Consider the following 24,279-nt stretch of genomic DNA (forward strand, 5'->3'; position numbering starts at 1 on the left):
TGAGTATCCCATATCCAAATATTCCGAAATACGGAATATTCCGAAATACGGACTTTTTTGAGTGAGACTGAGATAGTGAAACCTTTGTTTTCTGATGGCTCAATGTACACAAACTTTGTTTAATACACAAAGTTATTAAAAATATTGTATTAAATGACCTTCAGGCTGTGTGTATAAGGTGTATATGAAACGTAAATACATTCTGTGCTTAGATTTAGGTCCCATCACCATGATATCTCATTATGGTATGCAATTATTCCAAAATACGGAAAAATCCCATATCCAAAATACCTCTGGTCCCAAGCATTTTGGATAAGGGAGACTCAACCTGTATCTCCACAGAAAGTTGTCCTTAGCACAGTGGTTTCCAAACTTTTTTGAATCACGGCGCCCTAGAATATCAGAATTTTTTTCACGGCACCCCTAGTCCAAAAATTTCTTATTGAAAAATTTAGAAAGAAATATTACATTAAGTAGATCGCGTTTATATGTCATCCTTAGGGTCAGTTGCATGGTGAGGGACAAGATTTGCTTCTGTTTGTCCCCATATTTTATGACTGGCAGCCACCAGCACTGGTTTTGCCTATTATATTGACCATGAATAATTTGAATTGGTCCTGGACCACCAACCTAGGGCACCCCTACAAGTGTCCCGAGGCACCCCAGGGAGCCACGGCACACAGTTTGGGAACCTCTGCCTTAGCACCTTAGCTCTTTTTGTGTATATCTGAAAATGTTTTTGTGAGTTTCACGTGGGGACAGGGGCAACTGTCGTGAGCACCTATACATGGCTGTAAAAAATGTATGCAATATTTCTAGTTTTGCGCATTTAGGGAGACATTGCGATTGATAGTGTATGGGGTGTATACGCCCCTGTGGCACTGCCACTTCCACTTCCACTAGTTACAGCACAGTCACTTAATTTTCAGCCCCAGGCCCATGTGGTCCATAATCTGGCATTGCTATCTGCCCTTTACTATATTCCTTCTCCAACAATGTAGTAAATTAAGAAAAACAGCTGAAATGTTTTACCTCCTACACAGCTGATTATCCTCAGTGGCTGGTACGCGTGAAATGCTTTTTTCCAATATAACCAAGGAATCCACATTCGCTTGAGGCAAACACCTTTCATCCTGCAGAGCCAATGACATGGAATCCACAGAGTTGTTGCTGACTATGCTTGACTGTGATGAGATCTCACTGTGGCTAGAGTCGGATAATTTATCAGCTTTACTTGATGGTAGGAGGGCATAACCTAAAAAAGAAAAAGACAATCGTACATGACATAAAATATATAACTATGATATGTTTTCAAGCAAAAATATTGAAATATTTACATGATCTTAAGTTAAAAAATTAATTTAAAATCTAAAATGTAAAATCTATCTGGTTAACCAGAAAGGGAAGCATAAATGCCCCCTATTTTACTTCTTTTTATTTGTGAAGACGACCACAATTAATTTTGCATGTACAGTATGTCATTCTTAGCATATTTGCTCTTAAATTCAGTTTTACATTTAGGCCAGAGTTTTCCAAACTCCTCCATTACAGTGCAGGTTTTAAGGATAGCCGTGCTTGAGTCGAGATGGTTAAATTAGTCACCTGTGCTCAAGAATGGATATCCTTAAAACCTGGACTGTAATGGCAGGGTTTGGAAAACTTAAGGTGTGTACACACGGTAAGATATTTTCTTCCGATTCTGACTATATAGTCAGAATCGGAAGAAAAGATAGTGCAGATCGCAAGGTGACAGTCACCTTGCGATCCCGATCCGATGCCGATGCGCGGCCCCGCGCGGTCGGCATCGGCAGAAAAAATAGGCTGTGCAGGCAAGTCAATCCTGGCTATCTCTATAGAAGAGATAGTCAGGATTGACATCGCACATAGCCAGCATCGCAAGCACACTCATTATGTGCTTGCGATACTGGCTAAGTGCCGACCCGGCCCCCTGTCGCACGGTGAGAATCGGATAAGTCCGAATCTCACCGTGTGTATGCACCCTTAGGCAGTACATTTAGATATGATGGTATGCTATATCAGCCATCACTGAGTACATATATGCAACTATTCCAACTTTTATAAACAAAATATAATAAAGCACACACTTACAGCAAGCTAACTAATTTATAGCTGTAATTACTGTGCAATGGAAGGAGATATAAATCATAATTATTATATTTTGTTCTGTAGATTGTAAGGATATTATAAGTTATTCCAGGACAAAGATGAAAATATAGCATTGCCTTATAGGTGTGCACTATACAAGTATTGATTTATTAAAATAGTCAGTAATTTATACTTATTTTTGTTATTAAAATATATTTAACACTAGCATATTCCCATGAAATTAATAAATGGTAAGAAACAGTGATATAGTTAAGACTTTGTATTACCAAAGAGGTAAGAAGGTCTTGCTTGCAAGCTTACAATCAATAGGATAATAAGAGTTTGAACCATTAGGATAATGGAAAGACTGCATTTTAGTCCAGCCCAACTGCAAAAGTAAAAAGTGCATATGCTCCTAATTGATCCATTTACACAGCAATATTGGTCTAGGGCTCAGAGAACTGTTTGAACATAGTGGTCAATCCAATTGTCCATGATGATCTCGTGGCAGCAAGTCATCGCGGCAGTGGCCACACTTTACGGCAGGCGGAAGTCGCCCAAAATGCTCGCCACCCCATAGAGGCCTGAGAAGTTTTGTGCGAATACAGGCTGAAACCATCCCGTGAAGGGTGCGAGATGGGATGCTGTTGCCAGAGATGAAATGCCGCAGCAACGGCACATCATACCTTTCGTGGCTAATTGGATTTACCCCACAGAAAGAGTACATGTGTAAATTTTGTATAGAAGAGCGGTTATGATATAGAGTAGCCTCTGGAGGTTAGGAAATCAGTTTGGGAATTTGCTATACTTGCTCAAGGTAGTTAGGTAACATTTGCATTTTGAAGGTCTTGTTGTGTGACAAGGGCATTCAACAGTGCAGCAGCCTGAAAAAATAAGGAGTAAAAGCAATAAAAAGTGTGGACAGGACCACTAAGACTTTCAGTGTGTCCCAAAGCTGACATGAGCAATACGGTGGCATTGCTCCTCCTCATAGGCTGAACTGGACCACTGCTGGGGCCCTCATACAGGTCGGCTGAGTATTTTATACCCGCCTCACTCCCCTCTCAGTGCCCCTGAGTGTGGATCTCTCCTCTCAGCGCCCCTGAGTGTTTAATTCAGGTTAAAAAGTACCAAACAAGAGCAGTATGGGTCTGCAATGTCGGACACAGATCGGCAGTGAATGACAGTCTGCTGCCATTTGGGGGTGGAGTGGGGGGAAGGAACAGCATCAGTATCCCTAAAAGGAAGCATGTTGCCACTGCTGTGGGGGAGTGACGAGGCCAGGATCTCTGTCAGAGGGCGGAGATTTCCTGGTCTCTTTGTTACATCTGTGGCGGCTGGCTTGCATGACCCAATGGGTAATGCAGCGGGCTGATGGTGTCTTAGATGTCGTAGATGTCCCAATGTTGCGACCTAGGATGCACCTCGGATCACTAATGCAAGCAGGAGGCGTGACACTTTCTACTGCATTACCATGTTAGTGTTATCACTGCTGCTTTCATGAAATTAGCAGCGATAGCTACTCCAACCACACCTGAATTAGTGTGTGTGGTTAGGAACACTAGTAAGGGACAAATTGCAATTATGAGTATCAATTAAAGTTTTTGCATTGTCTTGTGAGATTTATGCGTTTCTAAAAATGTTTCTTAGATTGTATGTAACAAGATCTACTGTAGATACAGATTTGATGTGTTGAACAAAGGACAGGAGAACACCTATTCTGCAAGCATGGAAACACTTGGTAGAGTTCAACAGCAGGGAGATAAAAGTAAGGGCGTCTGCATAAGGTGATGATCCGATAGAGAGAACGCGAGTTGAATAAATCAGAAACTGAGCTTAGTCTAGTGGAAACAAGATAAAAGAAGTGTCCATTCTGACTAGTACAGGACAGGGGGGAGATTAATTAATTTGTTTTAACGATTATTAAGTTTCCTGCCATGCTTCACCAATTATTGTGGTGAATCAGGGTCATTTACCATCCAAACTTAATAGAAAAGTAATTGCCGAAGAGGGAGAGTGTTAACTCACCTCTTTGGTGAAGTGCACTCTCCCTCTGCTGTCAGGGACTGGTGCTTGTACAGATTATGCCCATGTGCTGCTCAGAAATCCCCCAGTTGCACCAACGTCTTTTTGAGGTGAAAACGTTTTTTTTTTGCACAATCGCTGGCTGTTGGAGTTGACTGCCAGGAACAATGCTGTGTGTGCGGCAACTACAGCTGCAGCTGTCGGAATGGTCAGTGCCACTGACCGTTTCTACAGTTGCTGGCATATTGGAGCCATAACTTGACGATAGGAGTGCTGATAATGTCATGGACCCCCATCAATTTGCACACAACACTACAATAATACATAGGGAGAAGCAGTATCTGCAGCACATTTTGTGCGCAACCCCATAACACAGCATCATACATCTCCCCCTAAGTCCACTGGGAGAGGCTGAGAGGAGGGTAGAGAAAGAAGTTTGGAGGTACAAGGAGAATGTATCAATGTGGAGATGTTGAAATCACTCAAGAAAATAGTGGGATTGTCAAAAGATGAAACTTAATTAACAAACAAGAGAAATGTTCAAGACATTGTTGGGGGATCAGGGGGACAATGGATAGTAACATACTGAGAGAATGGTTTGAATGTACGGATTCCATGTACTTCAAAAGATGGGAACATGAGTGATAAAATATTTAGTAGAGAGCAGAATGTGCACCATGGGGAAAGAGTACTCAGACCCCTCCTTGTCTGTGTTTTAAAAGCTTCTGTCTGATTGTGTGTTTTACTTTATTTGATATTCCTCGTTTAATATAAGGTGACAACTGACAAGTAATTATAACAATCAAAATTTTTTAAATACAAATAGACAGTATAAGTAAAGACAGAACTTATTTTTTTAGAATGCGACTAGATTGTGTTAATTATATACCTGTTGTTTCAAAACTTATATTTATGATAATGTTTATACGTTATTGTTCTTCATACATTAATTACTGAATGTAATTCAGCCTTACAGTATGAACAACAAAAACCAGGTTGCGCTTGACAATCAAAAAAATATGAATATTTATTGTAATAAAAGTATTTACAACAATTCTCCCGGGAGTATGATAAAAACAATTCAATATGACATAATAATCTGCTCAAATAGAATACCCCTGAGCTTTGATAATTAATTAATTAAAAGGTACTTTCTATGCAAAGAATGCCTAATGCTGTTTGATGCGAACTACAAATGGTTAAAAAAAGGAATTTGTAACATTGATGGTGAACTAAAAAATGAACTGCAGATCTGTATACAGAAAAATTAAACTCACTTAATCCGTGAAAACAAAGTCCCAAGAAAAGTCTTACATCTGTAGCAGCACCAGTGGCGTAACTACTGCCCCCGCAGTCCTCGCGGTGGCTTGGGGGCGAGGGGCGCCACTGACTTAGAACAGATTGACATGTGGACGAGCGTCCGCATGTCAATCTGCGGTCTCCTTCCCTCCGCTGCTGTGTTGGAGGGACACGGAGGGCACCGTGCGCGCCTCTCCAGTGTCCCTCCTGGCTCTCCGGCCGGTGTAATAAAGGAAGTGCCGTTCGTGAGCTCTGATTGGCTCACGAACCGTCACTTCCTTTATTAGACCCGCAGGAGAGCCAGGAAGGACACGGGTGAGGCGCGCGCTGTGCGCTCCGTGTCCCACCAACACAAAGGAGCGGGGGGGGGGGGGGGAGAGAATAGGGGAGCAGGCACTGTGGGGGAATATCTGGCACTGAGGGCATGTACCTGGCGGCACTGTGGGGGCATATACCTGGCACTGGGGGCATATACCTGGCACTGTGGGGCAATATCTGGCACTGGGGGGAGCAGGCACTGAGGGTGCTTATGTGACACTGGTGGGGAATATCTGGCACTGGGGGCATATACCTGGCACTGCGGGGGAATATCTGGCACTGGGGGCATATACCTGGCACTGTGGGGGAATATCTGGCACTGGGGGGAGCAGGCACTGAGGGGGCATATGTGGCACTGTGGGGGAATATCTGGCACTGGGGGCAAATACCTGGCACTGTGGGGGAATATCTGGCACTGGGGGGAGCAGGCACTGAGGGGGCATATGTGGCACTGTGGCGGAATATCTGGCACTGGGGGCATATACCTGGCACTGTGGGGGAATATCTGGCACTGGGGGGGGGGTATATTTGGCACTGGGGGCATGTACCTGGCACTGTGGGGGAATATCTGGCACTGGGGGCATATGTGGCACTGGGAGCACGGCCCTACCAACAAGCACTACCCCCTAGCAACGTGCATGACACCCAGTACATGAAACCCCTGGCAACGAGCATGACACCCTAAGCATGAAAATCCCTGGCACCGTGCATGGAACCAAGCGCATGAAACCCCTGGCAACGAGCAGGTAATTTAAAAGTAATTAGCCTTACTGTAGAACTTAATGTGTAATGGGCATTACGGTGTGTGGCATAATGTATCATGGACATTGCGGTGTGTGTCATAATGTGTCAGGCATTACGGTGTGTTGTATACTATATCACGATCATTGTGGTATGTGGTATAATGTCTCAGGGTCATTGCGGTGTGTGTCATACTGTGTCACAGACATTGTATGTGCTATAATGTATCAGGGGCATTGCAGTGTGTAGCATAATGTATAACGGGCATTGCGATTCCTGTCATAATGTGTGGGAGTCCCGTCGTGTCGCTATTGGTGAGAGCCCGCTGGCATCGGGCCGCACAGGTAACAGCTTAGCCGCCTGGGAAGTACCAGCATCAGCCGCCAGTGTGCAGGGCTGCATTCCATCTTGGCCCGGCGGCTCAGTGCGGACCCTGCTCTCCCATCCCCATGCAGGGGCATAGCGGCTGACCGAGACAACATCACTCCGGGCTCTCTCTGCTGCCATCATCACAGTGGGTAATTGTATATCTGCACAGTTTATTTCTACATCACTCGGACATTGTTTATTCATTTAAGATTCTACATCATTTAAAGATCATTGAAACTGTCACGTGCTGCTACAGATGTAAGACTTTTCTTGGGACTTTGTTTTCACGGATTAAGTGAGTTTAATTTTTCTGTATACAGATCTGCAGTTCATTTTTTAGTTCACCATCAATGTTACAAATTCCTTTTTTTAACCATTTGTAGTTCGCATCAAACAGCATTAGGCATTCTTTGCATAGAAAGTACCTTTTAATTAATTAATTATCAAAGCTCAGGGGTATTCTATTTGAGCAGATTATTATGTCATATTGAATTGTTTTTATCATACTCCCGGGAGAATTGTTGTAAATACTTTTATTACAATAAATATTCATATTTTTTTGATTGTCAAGCGCAACCTGGTTTTTGTTGTTCACATTGTATTTCCTAGGGATTGGCTTTTCCCTTTTCCAGCTGCTGCTGACAATCGTTTACACTACCATTCACCGAGCGCTCAGCCTATTTGTTCTGTTAGCCTTACAGTATGTATATTTATTTCCTATTGCATTTCCGATAGGGAAGCTAAATTCAAGTGTACCTTGAAAAAGGACTTTGACCGAAACGCGTTGGTTGAGGAGATAGCCTGCTGCTACCCCAGGGGACCCTAGAGATTACACATCAGAGGAAAGAGGTCGTATACCCAGGATTTTCCACCTAATACCCTCATGCCTAAAGTGTGCCTTTATCAAAAGGTCACCTGCGCTACGCAGTAAATTTACTATATTGTGATGGATTTCAATTGCAGAACTTTAATGTACAGATGTGCAGATTTCTGTATGTCATAAATAAATGTTTGTCAATAACTTTTAAACACTATATGGAGCCACTCTTGTCTCTTACTTTTGAGGGACTTAGAAAAAACTCTGACAACTTGAACTTTAACCTTGAGGATAAAGATACCTTTCAAGGACCTTAATACACCTGGTCAAGGTGAGCTTAGGTATAAAGAATCCTTCCTCTACTCAGAGCCATTCATACATATATTACTTATTGGAAACAGAAGATGAAAAAATATGGGCCCTCATTCCGAGTTGATCGGTCGCAAGGCGAATTTAGCAGAGTTACACACGCTAAGCCGCCGCCTACTGGGAGTGAATCTTAGCTTCTTAAAATTGCGACCGATGTATTCGCAATAATGCGATTACTAACTACTTAGCAGTTTCAGAGTAGCTCCAGACTTACTCTGCCTGTGCGATCATTTCAGTGCTTGTCGTTCCTGGTTGACGTCACAAACACACCCAGCGTTTGACCAGGCACTCCCACCGTTTCTCCGGCCACTCCTGCGTTTTTTCCGGAAACGGTAGCGTTTTCATCCACACGCCCCTGAAACGCCGTGTTTCCGCCCAGTAACACCCATTTCCTGTCAATCACATTACGATCGCCGGAGCGAAGAAAAAGCCGTGAGTAAAAATACTTTCTTCATAGTAAAGTTACTTGGCGCAGTCGCAGTGCGAACATTGCGCATGCGTACTAAGCGGATTTTCACTGCGATGCGATCAAAAATACCGAGCGAACAACTCGGAATGAGGGCCATGGAATGACCCAGAATTGGATTAATCTTTGGTTTACACAAGGGATTGGTTGTCTTGGGGAGGACTCCAGCTGCTGGTCATCATGTTCATTGTCTTCATCACTGTGGACCAATTGTATGCAGCACATGCTGGCCAATCAGTATTAGTTCTTATAGCCTCCAGTATTGCATGATAAACTGCCAATCACAGTCACAACTGTACATCCATCTAATACTATAATTAAATCTGCCATACAGAGTTTTGATAGTTTTCTATTTAATTTCTAATTTTACCCTTGTTTATGTGCTATTCAATAATAAGTACAGTTCGTTTGGCTGATCTGTTGGCCAGGTGTATATCCAGTTTTTGTCCATAAAGAAACCTTAACTGGAGTCTTCACCATACAGGTTTGGGTATGCATGCCTCAATTCTCAGGAACTTAGAAAAAGAGTTGTTGATGCCCATTAGGCTAGAAAATTATTTCTTTAGACTCCACAATCCACTGTCAGAAAAACCATATTCAAATGGAGAAAATTCAACAACCTTTTTAATCTCCAAAAGGAGTAGCCATGCAATAACAATCATGATATTGCTTAGAACTATAGAGCAGCGACAGACTGGCCATCTGGCACTTCTGGTAAATACCAAAAGGGCTGATAGCCTGATGGGCTGGTCAAGCCAGGGCCATAACTAGCAGTGTTCTAGCGGTACCTGGCACACAGCGCATATGCACTGTGGGCGCTAGCCATGGTTAGCACCTGCACGGCTGTTCATCCACGGCCGCTGCACTAGCCAGGCTACATCTAACACAGGCAGCCATGCCACGCTGCAGGGTGTGTGGTGCACACTGCACACATATTCTTCAGTAACATAGACACATACAATTTAATAACAGTTAAGAACCACTTGGCCCATCAGTATTTAACATCTGTGGAGTCCTGCATCGGCAGCTCTGCACAAATCACCAGGAAATGGCGCTGCAGCCATTTTGCCAGTAATTTGTGCATGCACAGAAGAAAAATTGCCAGGAAAATGGCTGTATTGCCATTGTCTAGGAGACCTACACATGCACAGTAAACTCTGGCACAGTTCCAGAGTCTAGTACATTGTGCCAATGAGTTTCTTCTCTTTATATGATGCTGCACCCGGCTGGCAGAAAGCCTGTTCTTTCTTCTGCCAGCCACAGGGGCAAACGCAGGATTTCTGAATGGGGATTTCCAAAATTTTGATTTTAGAGTAATAGTCACGAGCCTATGAAGGATTCATAATTAGCATTTAACAAGCTTTAATCTGCCCCAAACAAAGCGCAGTGTATGTAATACAGTACGTGCAGTGTTGCAAGTAGAAAAAATGTCTTACGGGTACTGTGTGCGCGCGCCAAAAATGGGTGTGACCAAATGCCACATGGGGCGTGGTTAATGAAAATGGGGGCATGATACACATATGGGGGAGGGGCAGATACACATATGACCCCAATAGTGCCAGATACACGTTGCCCCACAGTGCCAGATATATATTGCCCCACAGTGCCAGATATATATTGCCCCACAGTGCCAGATATATATTGCCCCACAGTGCCAGATACACATTGCCTCACTGTGCCAGATACACAAATGCCCCCACTGTGCCAAATACACAAATGCCCCCACTGTGTCAGATATACATTGCCCCCCAGTGCCAGATACAGAAATGCCCCCACAGTGCCAGATATGCCCCCAGTGTCAGATACACATGTCCCCCCAGTGCCAGATATGCCCTCAGTGTCAGCTATGCCCCCAGTGCCAGATACACATGTCCCCGCAGTGCCAGATATGGCCACAGTGCCAGATACACATGTCCCCCCCAGTGCCAGATATGCCCCCAGTGCCAGATACACATGTCACCAGGGTGCCAGATATGGCCACAGTGACAGATACACATGTCCCTGCAGTGCCAGATATGCCCCCAGTGCCAGATACACATGTCCCCGCAGTGCCAGATATGGCCACAGTGCCAGATACACATGTCCCCCCAGTGCCAGATATGCCCCCAGTGCCAGATACACATGTCCCCGCAGTGCCAGATATGGCCACAGTGACAGATACACATGTCCCTGCAGTGCCAGATATGCCCCCAGTGCCAGATACACATGTCCCCGCAGTGCCAGATATGCCCCCAGTGCCAGATACACATTTCCCCCAGTGCCAGATATCCCCCAGTGCGAGATATGCCCCCAGTACCAGATATGCCCCCAGTGCCAAGTACACATGTCCCCCCAGTGTCAGCTATGCCCCCCAGTGCCAGATACACATGTCCCCCAGTGCCAGATATGCCCCCCAGGGCCAGGTACACATGTCCCCCAGTGCCAGATATGCCCCCCAGGGCCAGGTACACATGTCCCCCCAGTGCCAGATATGCCCCCAGTGCCAGGTATACATGAAGCCCCCCTCCCTCCTGCTCCCCGATGCTGCTGCTGCTCTCCTGTGTGTGTCTGTGTGAGGGGAGGAGAGCGCAGCCTGCGCCTCTCCTTCCCCTCAGTCTCCGGTGGGTGCGGGTGGCTCAGTTCAATTCAGCGTCGATCCGTGAGCCAATCAAAGCTTGCGGTCCGGCAGCCTTGGCTGCCAGTCCGCGAGCTCTGATTGGCTCACGGGCGGCACTGAATTGAATGAAGACACTGAGGGGCAGGACAGGCGCCGGCTGTGCTCTCCTCCCCTCACATCAGCGGTGGTGCGGCGGGGAGCAGCAGAGGGAGGGAGAGAGGGACGGGGAGCGGCGGCCCGTCGGTGTGGGTACGGCGTACCCACGGCAAAATTCTTAAGGGTACGCCGTACCCACCCGTACCCGCACACTTACACCGCTGAGTACGTGAGACATATGCAGGCCCAATGATCATGGTAAGCCACTGACCAGATTCTCTCTCTGGTGCGATGATTGAGCACTCAGATCCACAGACACATACACAGCAGACTTGGAAGAAAAATCTGCTTCCACTGGGCATGTGCAGTAGCTCTATTCTGCCCTTTGTAATGCAGGAAGTGGCCGCTGGCCAGGCTGTGGGGAAGGGAGGTTTCTGGGCATCTGGAACCCCCACCCCCACCCCGCACGTTTGCCAATGAGCCACTAACGATGGGAAGATGAGCACTGCCTATCTGCCTAGGTAATATATTTGTGTTAAATGTTACAGAAAAATATTTTAAATGCAGCTATAGAAAAATCTATCTTTTTTGCTAGTCAAGGGAAATATATATATATTTTTTTACACTTGGTTACATACACATCAAACATTTAGTTCAAAGTACAATCATTTTCTAGATATATTTTAATAATTTATGCTTTATGACTGACTGCTAAAAACGAGGGGCCTAATTCAGACCTGATCGCAACAGCAACATTGTTCTCTAATGGGCAAAACCATGTGCACTGCAGGTGGGGCAGATGTAACATGTGCAGAGAGTTAGATTTGGGCAAGTTATTTTATTTCTGTGCATGTTAAATACTGGCTGCTTTATTTTTACACTGCAATTTAGATTTCAGTAAAAGCACACCCCACCCAAATCTAACTCTCTCTGCACATTTTATATCTACCCCACCTGCAGTGCACATGGTTTTGCCCATTAGAGAAAAAATTTGCTTTTGCGCTCAGGTCTGAATTAGGTCCTAGGCACATTAGATATTATATATTCTCTGTATTCTCAGGTACAATATATTTTCAGATTATTCTTACTGCATGGCATATTTTCCTTGGTAGGTCCTTTTTTGCGAACGGGATATAAGTTTACTGCAGGAACTTGTAGAACTTGGCTCATTCTGTTTTGTTGATGTATGTGAGATTTTGCTGTTTGGCTTGCGGACCTCACAAGAACTGGAGACATGTCGGATTTTGCACATCTTTTCTCACTTAAATTTTTGGTCACTAGGAAAAAAATTATAATATTTTAACATTTTGCACACGTGGAAAAATACAGGACAATAGTACAACCTACCAGAATATGTGCAATGGTACTTGTAATTACATTTGTTAAAGGTGATAAACAAGAAATGACTAAAAACGCAATAAAAAGGAACAGAAAAAGGGAAAGTCAATGAAGGGTATCCCCTATTAGATGCAAAAATGCACCACTTTTATCGCAAATCAATTTTTCGCACTTACTGTATTGCACAAAAGTCGTTCCGTAAATGGCTTATTGGGGGATGTGTGCTCCCGTTTTTCACATCTATCTTATTCCAAAATTGCAAAAAACGGGATTCGCACGATAATTCTAGCCAACAAAACCAGAGATAAGTATAGTGTAAGAGAAAATTGGGAAATCTTCCTGAACCTCCAAAAAAGAAGAGAGAAAGAATGTCTCTTTGTTGGCGCACATAAGATAATTAAGAATTAACTTTTAATAAATCCATTAAAATTGTCCAAACACGAAATACGACAATACAATACAACAGATAATACACTTATCATATACAGTGAATAAAGAACTTAATAAAGTGAGATTTTAAAACCAAGGCTCGCTACCTGTGTCGTATCTTCATTAATCCAATTTGATTATATCTTACTGCGGATCAGAATTCTGAAAGATAATTGTTCAATATTCCACATATAGTGCTTTATTAAGTACTTTATTCACTGTATATGATAAGTGTATCATCTGTTGTATTGTATTGTCTTATTTCGTGTTTGGAAAATTTTAATGGATTTATTAAAAGTTAATTCCTAACTATCTTATGTGCGCCAACAAAGAGACGTTCTCTCTCTCTCTTCTGTTCTGTACAGTATAATTTGTCTCTGGTAGCACCCCCAAATATCCAGTAATAAGTAGACGATTCATTGACGGACATTAGTCGGGGCCCTCTTTTCAGTTAATACTAATTACTTAGCTGGTGCAGAGCACATCCCGTTCCCCCATTCCCTTTATGTACTGTACCCCCAAAAAAGCTAAATTAATACAGGAAAACATTACAGAAGTCTATTAGTGGCCATCATAAGAGTATTTGGTGTACTTAAATTAGGTCAAAATGCGGTTATATGCATTTTTTTTAACATTTTATTTCAGCAAAATAAGTGCTCTCATTAAATTAGGATTACATAACTTTTAAAATAAATGACTACTCCCACCTGCAAGCCTAAAAACAACCATTCATTAAGCACCCAAATATACCTGTACCATACCTTGTACCTCAATTTTCAATACTTGGCTTTTTTTTTTAACCACAAAAATTACATGTCATTATTGGCCAATTAAATATAATTGAAAACTTCTAAGTGCCTATTTAGTAATTCAGGGGGGTGTCCCAGGGGTTCTTAACCAAATCCCTGTATTTTTACGTTAAAAATAGGAATTTGATATCTACCGGTAATTTCTTTTCTCGTAGTCCGTAGTGGATACTGGGGTTCTGTACTTTTGTACCATGGGGTATAGATCGGGTCCACTGGAGCCTGGCACTTTAAAACCTTTAGTGTGTGTATGTGTGTGCTGGCCCCTCCCCTTTATGTCCCTCCTACCAGACTCAGTCTAGGAAAACTGTGCCAGAGGAGAAGGACATACCATGAAAGAAGGAATAAAGACAACAGCGGTGAGGCAACAAGCCAACACACAACCATAACCAAAAGGAGGGTGCTAACCAGAACAGAGGATAGCAACACCAACCCAACCAGGATAGCACAGCTATCCCAACAACATAACGGGACCGCAATCGGGGCCAACCAAATACTTACTCAGTTAAGCAGGAATCAAAGCACTGAGGCGGGTGCCCAGTATCCACTACGGACTATGAGAAAAGGAATTACCGGTAGGTATGAAATTCCTATTTTCTCTAACGTCCTAGTGGATACTAGGGTTCTGTACTGTAGTACCATGGGGAAGGCCCAAAGCTCCCAAATGGGTGGGAGAGTGCTGAGACTCCTGTAACACCGCCGGACCAAACTGAAGGTGCTCCTTGGCCAAGGTGTGGAACCGATAAAATTTCACAAAAGTGTTGAAAAAGACCAAGTAGCAGCTCGGCCTAGTTGGGCCGAGACACCCTGGGCAGCCACCCAGGAAGAGCCCACAGACCTCGTTGAGTGGCCCTGAATAGACGTCGGCAAAGGCAGAGTCGCCGTAGTATAGGCCTGTTGAATGGTCAACCTGAGCCAATGAGCAATGGATTGCTTGGAAGCCGGACGACCAATCTTGGTGGCATCATGAAGGACAAACAGCGAATTAGATTTCTGATGATGAGCCGTCCTCTTTACATAAAGCTTCAGAGCCCTCACCACATCTAAGGACTCTGGCCCAATGGAATCATCAGACAACACCAGAACCACAATGGGTTGATTGACATGAAAAGCTGAAACCACCTTTGGTAAAAACTGAGGACGGGTCCTGAGTTCCGCCATGTCTTCATGAAAAATCAAATAAGGGCTCTTACAGGACAAGGCCCCCAATTCAGAGACACGTCTTGCAGACACCAATGCCAATAACATCACCGTTTCCAGGTGAGAAATTTTAACTCCACCCTTGTAAGGGTTCAAACCAGTCTGATTGAAGAAAGGACAAAACCACATTGAGATCCCACAGAGCCGTGGTAGGTACAAAGGGCGGTTGCATATGAAGAACTCCTTTTAGAAAAGTTTGGCAAGTTGTTTCTGGAAGAAAATAGAGAGCACCGAAATCTGGACTTTGATGGAGCTTAAACGTAGGCCCATATCCACTCCCGCTTGAAGGAAAAGTAGAAAACGACCAATTCTAAATTCCACGGGAGACACCTTTCTACTTTCACACCAGGAAACATACTTCTTCCAGATATGATGATAATGTTTTGACGTCACCATCTTCCTGGCTCGGACCCTGGTGGAAATAACCCAGGAGGGAAGACCCTTTATTGTTAGAATCTCCCTCTCAACTTCCAAGCCATCAAACGTAGCCGCTGTAAGTCTGCATAGATGAACAGACCTTGTTGAAGAAGATCCTTTTGGAGTGGTAGAGGTCATGAGTCCTCCAGAGCCATGGATAGGAGGTCCGAGTACCATACCCGTCTAGGCCAATCCGGAGCAATTAGAATTGCTTGGACGCTTTCCCTTCTTAGTCTCTTTAGAATCCTTGGGATTAGCGGTAGAGGAGGGAACAGGTACACAAACTGGTACGTCCATGGTGTAGTCAGTGCATCCACTGCTACAGCCTGCGGATCCCTCGTTCTGGACCAGTAACAGCAAAGCTTCTTGTTGAGATGAGAAGCCATCAGATCTATCTGCGGACAGCCCCACCGGTGAATTAGCTGTTGAAACACCTGGGGATGTAGGCCCCATTCCCCCAGATGGAGGTCGTGTCTGCTGAGGAAGTCCGCTTCCCAGCTGTCCACTCCTGGAATGAATATGGCTGAGATGGCCCTAGAATTGGCCTCCGCACAGAGGAGGATTTTTGACACTTTTCGCATTGCCGCTCTGCTTCTTGTTTCCCCTTTTCGGTTTATGTACGCCACCGCCGTAGTGTTGTCCGATTGAACCTGGATCGGCCGATCCCTCAGGAGATGGGAAGCTTGCAGAAGAGCATTGTATATTGCCCTGAGTTTCAGGATGTTTATCGGTAGAGCTGATTCCTGAACTGACCATATCCCCTGGAACTGGGCCCCTTGGGTCACAGCGCACCCAACCCCGGAAGGTGGCATCCGTTGTGAGTAGAATCCACAAGTGGATATTGAAATTCCTGCCTTCAATCAGGTGAGGAACTTGCAGCCACCATAATAAAGAAATCCGGGTTTTCTGAGATAAGATCACTTCCTGATGCATGTGAAGGTGATACCCCGACCATTTGTCCAGCAGATCCAGCTGAAATGGCCGGGCATGAAATCTGCCATATTGGATTGCCTCGTAAGCTGCAACCATCCTGCCCAGCTAGCGAATGCAAATATGAATTGACACCTTGCGAGGATGAAGCACTGAACGGACCATAACCTGGATAGCTAAGGCTTGTCCATCAGGACAAACACCTTTTGAGACACTGTATCCAGTATCATTCCCAGGAACTGAAGACGTTGGGTCGGTTCCAGGTGAGATTTCTGGAAGTTTAGGATCCACCCATGATCCGAAAGTAGGCGAGTCGTCAGATCGATGCTGTGCAATAGACGCTCCCTGGACATAGCCTTTATTAGGAGATCATCCAAGTAGGGGACTATGTTGACTCCCATCATGCGCAGTTGCAACATCATCTCCGCCATGACTTTGGTGAATACCCTCAGAGCTGTGGACAGGCCAAAGGGCAATGCATGAAACTGGAAATGGTTGTCCAAGATGGCGAACCTGAGGTAAGCCTGATGAGGGGGCCACATGGGAACGTGTAGGTAAGCATCTTTGACATCTAGGGATACCAAGAATTCACACTCTTCCAGACCGGACACCACTGCCCCCAGGGATTCCATCTTGAATCCCACAGATACCACAGATATGGGTTTAGAGACTTCAGGTTTAAGATGGGTTGCACCGAACCGTCTGGTTTTGGGACAACAAAAAGACTGGAGTAAAACCCCTGTAGGGTAACGGAGGAAGTACAGGAACCACCACCCCTGTCCGCAAAAGTTTTTGAATGGCCTCTTGCAAGGTAACTTTTGCTGCGGGCAAAACTGGTAAGCCCGATTTGAAAAATCTGTGAGGAGGAAGTGCTTGAAATTCCAGCTGGTATCCTTGGGAAATGAGGTCCCTCACCCAAGGATCCCGGCAGGACTTCGCCCACACGTGTGCGAAGTGTTGAAGGCGAGCACCTACCTGAAAATTGCCTTGCTGCTGGGGCCAACCGTCACGCGGAAGGCTTAGTGGCAGGGGATCCGGTGGTCTGGTCCAGGGAGGCAGCAGCAGCTGCAGGTTTGTGGGACTTACCACGAGATCCTCTCGGAGTGGTGGAGACGCCGCGGCCCTGCCTCTGAACCTCGCCACACCAAAGGACTGCAAGGAGGGTCCTGTGTAAGAATGTCTAGTAGGTGGTGCAGTTGACAGCAGATAGGTAGACTTACCCGCCATTGCCTGGGAGATCCATTTACTTAATTAGTCCCCAAACAAGGCATCACCTGTAAAGGGAAGATTTTCTACACCCTTTTTGGAATCAGCGTCCACTGACCATTGACGTAACCATAAAGCTCTGCATGCCGAAATAGCCATAGCAGTAGTGTGGCCATTTATCTTACACAATTCCTTTATAGCCTCGGTCATAAAATTAGCAACATCCTGTATGTGTTGTAGCAGAGTACTGACCTCATCCCAGGGCAGAGAGTCTAAACCATCAATAACAAAATCAGACCACTTTACCATTGCCCTGGAAATCCACCCACAAACTATTGTGGGGCGCTGTGCCACCCGCCGCCATATAAATTGCCTTGAGAGTGGTCTCAATTTTACGGTCAGCTGGTTTCTTTAGGGATATAGCCCCTGGTACCGGCAGTACCAATTTCTTAGACAGTCTGAACACAGACGTATCGACCAGGGTTTTTCCCAGACCTTGCTGTTCTCAGCGGGAAGGGGAAAGGTAGTTAAAAACCTCTGAGGAATTTTACATTTCTTATCCTGGTTTACCCATGCTTCCCTGGTTAGGGAGTTTACTTCTTTAGACACCGGATAAGTTGCTGAGGTCTTTGGTCTAACATTAAAGTACAACTCCTCATCCGATTCTGACTCCTGATCTGGGATGTCAAGGGCCTCTCTAACAGCAAAAATGAGGGCCTCCACCCCTGGGGACAGAGAGATGTCCTCAACTATATCATCATCATCTACATCAGGCTGATCAGAATCAGAATCCGACTGGAGCACCTGTGGCAGTGAGCGTTTATGTGAATCCAACAGAGAGGGCTGAGAAGCCTTTCTGGTATCTGCTGCTTTGGCCATAGAATCAATAGACTGATTCAACACCTGTCTCTCCTTTTTAGCTGCAGCTAATTCTGACTTGACATTCTGAATCTTGCATTTAAAATTGTCTAGCCAGTCAGGTCCTGTGAACTGCGCCCCTGTGGCGATAAGGAGCATTGTTCACACATGAGGGACCCCGCTGATGAAGGGGTAGAGTTACAAGCAGCATACATAACCATGTCCACAGACATATTGACACAAGTGAAAATACCTACCTGCTGCCAACTGCACTGGTGTAACACTCACCGCACCTTCAACTTCGGCATCTGTTAGAGGGTGGCGGTAAGCTGCCAGTGTGGGCACACATACTAACGATGTGTTATTAGCACCTCAGGAGCTCAGTGTCCTGTCAGCTGGGATTACGAACCATTAACCCTCAGGAGATTGATTTAGTCCCCCCTCTAAGTCCCACGAAGCAGGTAGCCTGGTTGCCAACCAGAACTACCTGAAACTAACAAAAAAAAAAAAAAAAAAAAGGAAACTCTCTGGAGCTCCGGAGAAATGCACCCGGCTCCTTAGGCATATTTTTCTAAACTGAGTCTGGCAGGAGGGGCATAGAGGGAAGGAGCCCGCACACACATACACTAAAGGTTTTAAAGTGCCAGGCTCCAGTGGACCCGATCTATACCCCATGGTACTAAAGTACAGAACCCCAGTATCCACTAGGATATTAGAAAAATAGGGATTTTCAACTACTTGTCACCTGCTCAGAGATGGTGAAAGCAAATTTGCAGTTAAACCTGTGGAGACTTTTTGCCGATAACTTTTCGCAGCTAATTGGATACCGAGTTTTCGCAATTGCGATAAAAAGCCCTGTTTTTATTGCGAAATCATGTTTTTGCGGCTAATAGGGTACCCCCAAAAGCTGCTCAGATGGGATAACTGAACTAATAACTTAAGAAATTACAATCTCCAATGAATCAGATATAATAATGATTATTAGTATATTACACTAATAAAAACAAAATCACAATCTTGAAATAAGATCAGTGTGGGTGGAAATGTATCAATTGTCAATGTGAAACCACACACACAGGACTTTAAAAGAAAATCTATGGGGGTAATTCCAAGTTGATAGCAGCAGGATTTTTGATAGCAATTGGGCAAAACCATGTGCACTGCAGGGGAGGCAGATATAACATGTGCAGAGAGAGTTAGATTTGGGTGGGGTGTGTTCAATCTGCAATCTAATTTGCAGTGTAAAAATAAAGCAGCCAGTATTTACCCTGCACAGAAATAAAATAACCCACCCAAACCTAACTCTCTCTGCAAATGTTATATCTGCCACACCTGCAGTGCACATGGTTTTGCCCAATTGCTATCAAAAATCCTGCTGCGATCAACTTGGAATTACCCCCTATATACAGTATTGTAACATCACAAATTGCAGCCAATAATATGGGATTAATCTCCCAGTCTATGGGCGGGATGTACTAAAGCAAAAATGTAGTAAAACCCCCGAAAACGGGGGTTTTACCACATTTTCATATTTACTAACACCCTACCGCCGCGTTTTCGGCGTCCAGGGTATCGCCATCTCTGGATGGCGATACCCTATAGAAGCCTATGGGCTTCTTTTCGCCGACCGCCGCAACCCGCCGACACCGCCACAGACGCCGACCCCCCTCCCCCCGGCTTACCTTCCTCCAGGCTGCCCTGGACCCGGAAGGTAGTCTCCTCCTCCCCCTAGCAACGCAGACGGACGTCCTTCTGGCTGCAGGGGGGAGGAGGTGGCGCCGAGGGGGCAGCCTGCTGCTGCTTCCCGGCATCTAGCCAGTGTGGGGACCCCTGGGAGGTGACGGAGACCCCCCGCAGACCACGTAACAGGTATCGCGGGGGGCCTCCATCACCGCATCGCGATGTTGATCGCATATGTTAGTACATATGCGATCAACATCGCTGCGGTAACCGGCGACGGGCGGCGATGTATGTTAATACATCCCGCCCTATGTGACAATAATAGATTATTTCAGGCTATCTTATGAAATGCACTAACAGGTATATCAAATAAAGAAAATAATTTTCAATGATTCCTGAGAAGCCCAGTTGTATAATGAATGTCTTTTCTCTCCACTCCAATACACCCTTAATGCTGTTGCCCTACTCCGCTCATCTCTCCAACTGCTCTGAATCTACCCTCTCCTTCTGCTAAGCACTATACTGGCTCCCCTAGCACTAAAGGGTACATTTTAAACTCACGTATACAACCCTTACCCAATCTTCTCTCCCCTATATCTCTACACTTTACTCGCTCCACAACTGTCCACTTCGCTCTACTAGTGACACTGCCTCTGTTCCCAACTGATCATTTCACCCCTCTCAAGCCTCTAGGATTTTGCCTGTGCTTCTCCCAAACTTTGCAACTCACTGCCTCTCAGTTTTGTAAAGCGTCAACTGGGCTCTTAAAACCTATTTCTTTACCAGAGCCTTTCAGATCTCATCCTAAACAACTCCTTTCCTCTTTGGTGTAAAACTTTTCTCATGTGCTTTTGACGTTGTCATTATTATGTCTGTATATGCACCATTGTTTGTTAGATAGATAGATAGATAGATAGATAGATAGATAGATAGATAGATAGATAGATAGATAGATATGCACTCTCTAATCAACATAAAACATATATTCAAAAGTCTAAATACTGTACAATGGCCCTCATTCCGAGTTGTTCGCTCGTTATATTTTTTCGCTATGGAGCGATTAGTCGCAAACTGCGCATGCGCAATGTTCGCAGTGCGCCTGCGCCAAGTAAATTAGCACAAAAGTTTGGTATTCTACTCACGGCGTAACAAAGTTTATTCATCGTTCTGGTGATCGGAGTGTGATTGACAGGAAGTGGGTGTTTCTGGGCGGAAACTGGGCGTTTTATGGGAGTGTGCGGAAAAACGCTAGCGTTTCAGGGAAAAACGCAGGAGTGGCTGGAGAAACGGGGGAGTGTCTGGCCGAACGCTGGGTGTGTTTGTGACGTCAAACCAGGAACAAAACTGACTGAACTGATCGCAGTGTAGGAGTAAGTCTCGAGCTACTCAGAAACTGCTAAGAATTTTCTATTCGCAATTCTGCTAATCTTTCGTTCGCAATTCTGCTATTCTAAGATTCACTCCCAGTAGGCGGCGGCTTAGCGTGTGCAAAGCTGCTAAAAGCAGCTAGCGAGCGAACAACTCGGAATGAGGGCCAATATGTCAAATTAGTCATCATCCTGCTGGTGTCTTCTTTAGTATGCAGTTCTTCGCCTCCCTTTTTATTTTATTGGTATACCACTGCTTCTCACATCAATATCTCCTCTTCTTAAATATCTTAGAAACAAATTGCAATTCCCTGCTTGAAAATAATGTAACCTCAACAATGATTTACTTTAAAACAGAAAAAAGATAACACATCTCTTAATGTTGCACTGCCACTGAAGTGATAATTCTTGCTAAGCTTCTCCCTATCATTCATTACCAAAGCTCTGGGTACAGCCCTACAGAACTGGGAAATAAATTATGCTCACCACAGAGGCGAATAACAATCTCAATTCGTTGCAATTCCCCAGTTCATTATTTGGCCATGGCTGTGAGAACTACTGCCTCAGGAAAAATACCTGCTCCTAGAGCTCCAGAAGAAGGGGGAATGATGGAAGCCTATGAAGCCACTATGCTAGGTGGTGGGTGGATTGCACTGATTGCCTCCCTCTGGACAGTGTTATATGACTGACCACAGTACACAATGCAGGACCTGGTCCACTGCTGCCATTACTGGGTAATACATGCACTAAAGTGTGTAAGTGTTCCTTGGCTTACAGAAAGACACAATATTACATCTCACCTAGAATTGCAGCTCTGTCCTACTGCCCCCCCAAAGGTGTCCCCCCAAGCAAATTCAAATATATATATATATATATATATATTTTTATGACAAGACTTCACAACTTTACAATATATGTGATTGTGCAGGCTTACTCATCCCCAACTGAGTGTTCTATACTTGTGTAACTGTAAAACAAGTGTGTACTGTGTGCATAATCACTTTTAAAAACACTTATTGCATAATTTTTATTCTAATCTTATACAAGTACCAGCGCACATGAAACTAAAAACAACTTTAAGAGGCTACATTTCAGACATTTTGGCAAATATCTTAGTGCACTTAGGGGCAGATGTATTAACCTGGAGAAGGCATAAGGAAGTGATAAACCAGCGATATGTGCAAGATGATAAAGGCACCAGCCAATCAGCTCCAATATGTAAATTAACAGTTAGGATCTGATTGGCTGGTGCCTTTTTCACCTTACACATATCACTGGTTTATCACTTCCTTATGCCTTCTCCATGTTAATACATCTGCCCCTTAGTGATTACAATGATCACTTATGCCCTTAATGCACTTTGGCTGTGACTGCATGCCCACTTCCAATGACTGCACACCCATCCCAGCCACAGTCTCAGACACTAATCATACAAAGTCTCAAGTCATGTTTGAAAGTTAAAAAGACGTGTGTTGCTGTAACGATGGGGATCCACTCACGCCTAACATATGATCTGCAGTTTGATTAATGTATATAATAACTGGCTGTGAGTATGTCTTCTGGATTGAACAGCCTGGCCCTTATGTGTACAGAGTGTGTGTTTATCGTGTTTTTTAGGTGCTGATCAAAGGCATGGACCTGTTTGGACAGATGCCTGTTTACTATACAACAGGGGCTCATGCATACAGGTCAGAGAAGACATTAATGTATAAGAAGATATGAAATCCTTTTCCTGACCTAGGACATCAATCTGCCAACTTTGAACAACCCCCCTCCTCTATTTACTATATTACCGTTACTTGGCAGTGAGTGATGGACTCATTAAATGACCAGCAACCCGAGGGTTAGCTACCGAGGATGGGGGCTTGAAGTAACTGCCAGCTGAAGTATGAGAGACACTCCACAAAAATCATTCATTGTCATGAGGGGATCATGATGGTTAGAATGCATCATAACTCCAGAAAGAGACCTCACTTCCACAGGGGCGGAACTCCCGGAGACAGCGGAGTCCGTTGCCGCCGGGCTCCTGGCCCTGAAGGGGGCACGGCAACTGCTCCGTTGTCCCCCGTCCGTCCACACATGATTCATAGTGCAGCAGGCGTTGCTAGAGGAGGAGCCGACGAGCGAGCGCAACGCCTATCAACATCAGCGGCGCTCGCTCCTCCTCTCTGTGCTCTCTGCTGCTGTGCTCTGGCCTGGGTCGCGGGTATCACGTGATATCCTTCTGCGACCCAGAGCCGCCGCCCGCCAGGACACGTACTGTAGCAGCAGCAGCCGCCGCCAGGAGAGAGTCTGCAGTGCGGGAAAGTGAGGCTGTTCCAGGCAGGAGCGTGGACTCCTGAAAACTGAACCCTATGTAAGTGTAAGCCCTTTTGGGAGAGGGGGAACATGTGAGGGGGAAGACAGAACACCTGCTGCTGTCACGGCTCAAGTCACAGGGTCGTTTAACTAAGCCTAAGCCTGGCCCTGCCTACCCTCTCTCCTGTCACCATTGTCCTGTACCTGTCACCTCTGTGCTGGGCTATCACTCCTGTCCTGTCTCTGTCACCCTGTCCTTTCCCATCCCTGTCACCTCTGTGCTGGCCCTGCCTCCCCTCTCTCCTGTCACCCTGTCTTGTCCTTGTCACCGCTTACCGGCCCTGTCATCTCTCTCAGCTGACACTTCTGTTCTGTCCCTGTCCCCTCTGTCCAGTCCCTGTCACCCCTCTTTCCTACCCCTGTACTGTCCCATCCCTGCCACCTCTGTGCTGGCCCTGTCTCCCCTCTTTTTTGTCACTATCACCCCTGTCCTGTCCTTGTCACCTCTGTACTGCTGGCCTTGTCATCTCTCTCTGCTGACCCTTCCG

The 24,279-nt window shown here is 45.2% G+C and overlaps 1 protein-coding gene across 1 annotated transcript in view; it reads right to left on the minus strand.

Annotated features, from left to right (window-relative positions):
• LOC134934643 (rap guanine nucleotide exchange factor 6-like) overlaps positions 1-24,279 on the minus strand; it is a 349,143-nt gene that overhangs the window by 105,861 nt on the left and 219,003 nt on the right. Inside the window, exons 19-20 of the mRNA XM_063930028.1 lie at positions 12,291-12,479; positions 1,033-1,255 (exon numbers count right to left, since the gene is read on the minus strand). Coding sequence (XP_063786098.1) covers positions 1,033-1,255; positions 12,291-12,479 — 412 coding nt within the window. The remainder of the gene's footprint in view (positions 1-1,032; positions 1,256-12,290; positions 12,480-24,279) is intronic.

This window comes from Pseudophryne corroboree, chromosome 6, assembly GCF_028390025.1.
Source record: "Pseudophryne corroboree isolate aPseCor3 chromosome 6, aPseCor3.hap2, whole genome shotgun sequence".
NCBI lineage: Eukaryota > Metazoa > Chordata > Amphibia > Anura > Myobatrachidae > Pseudophryne > Pseudophryne corroboree.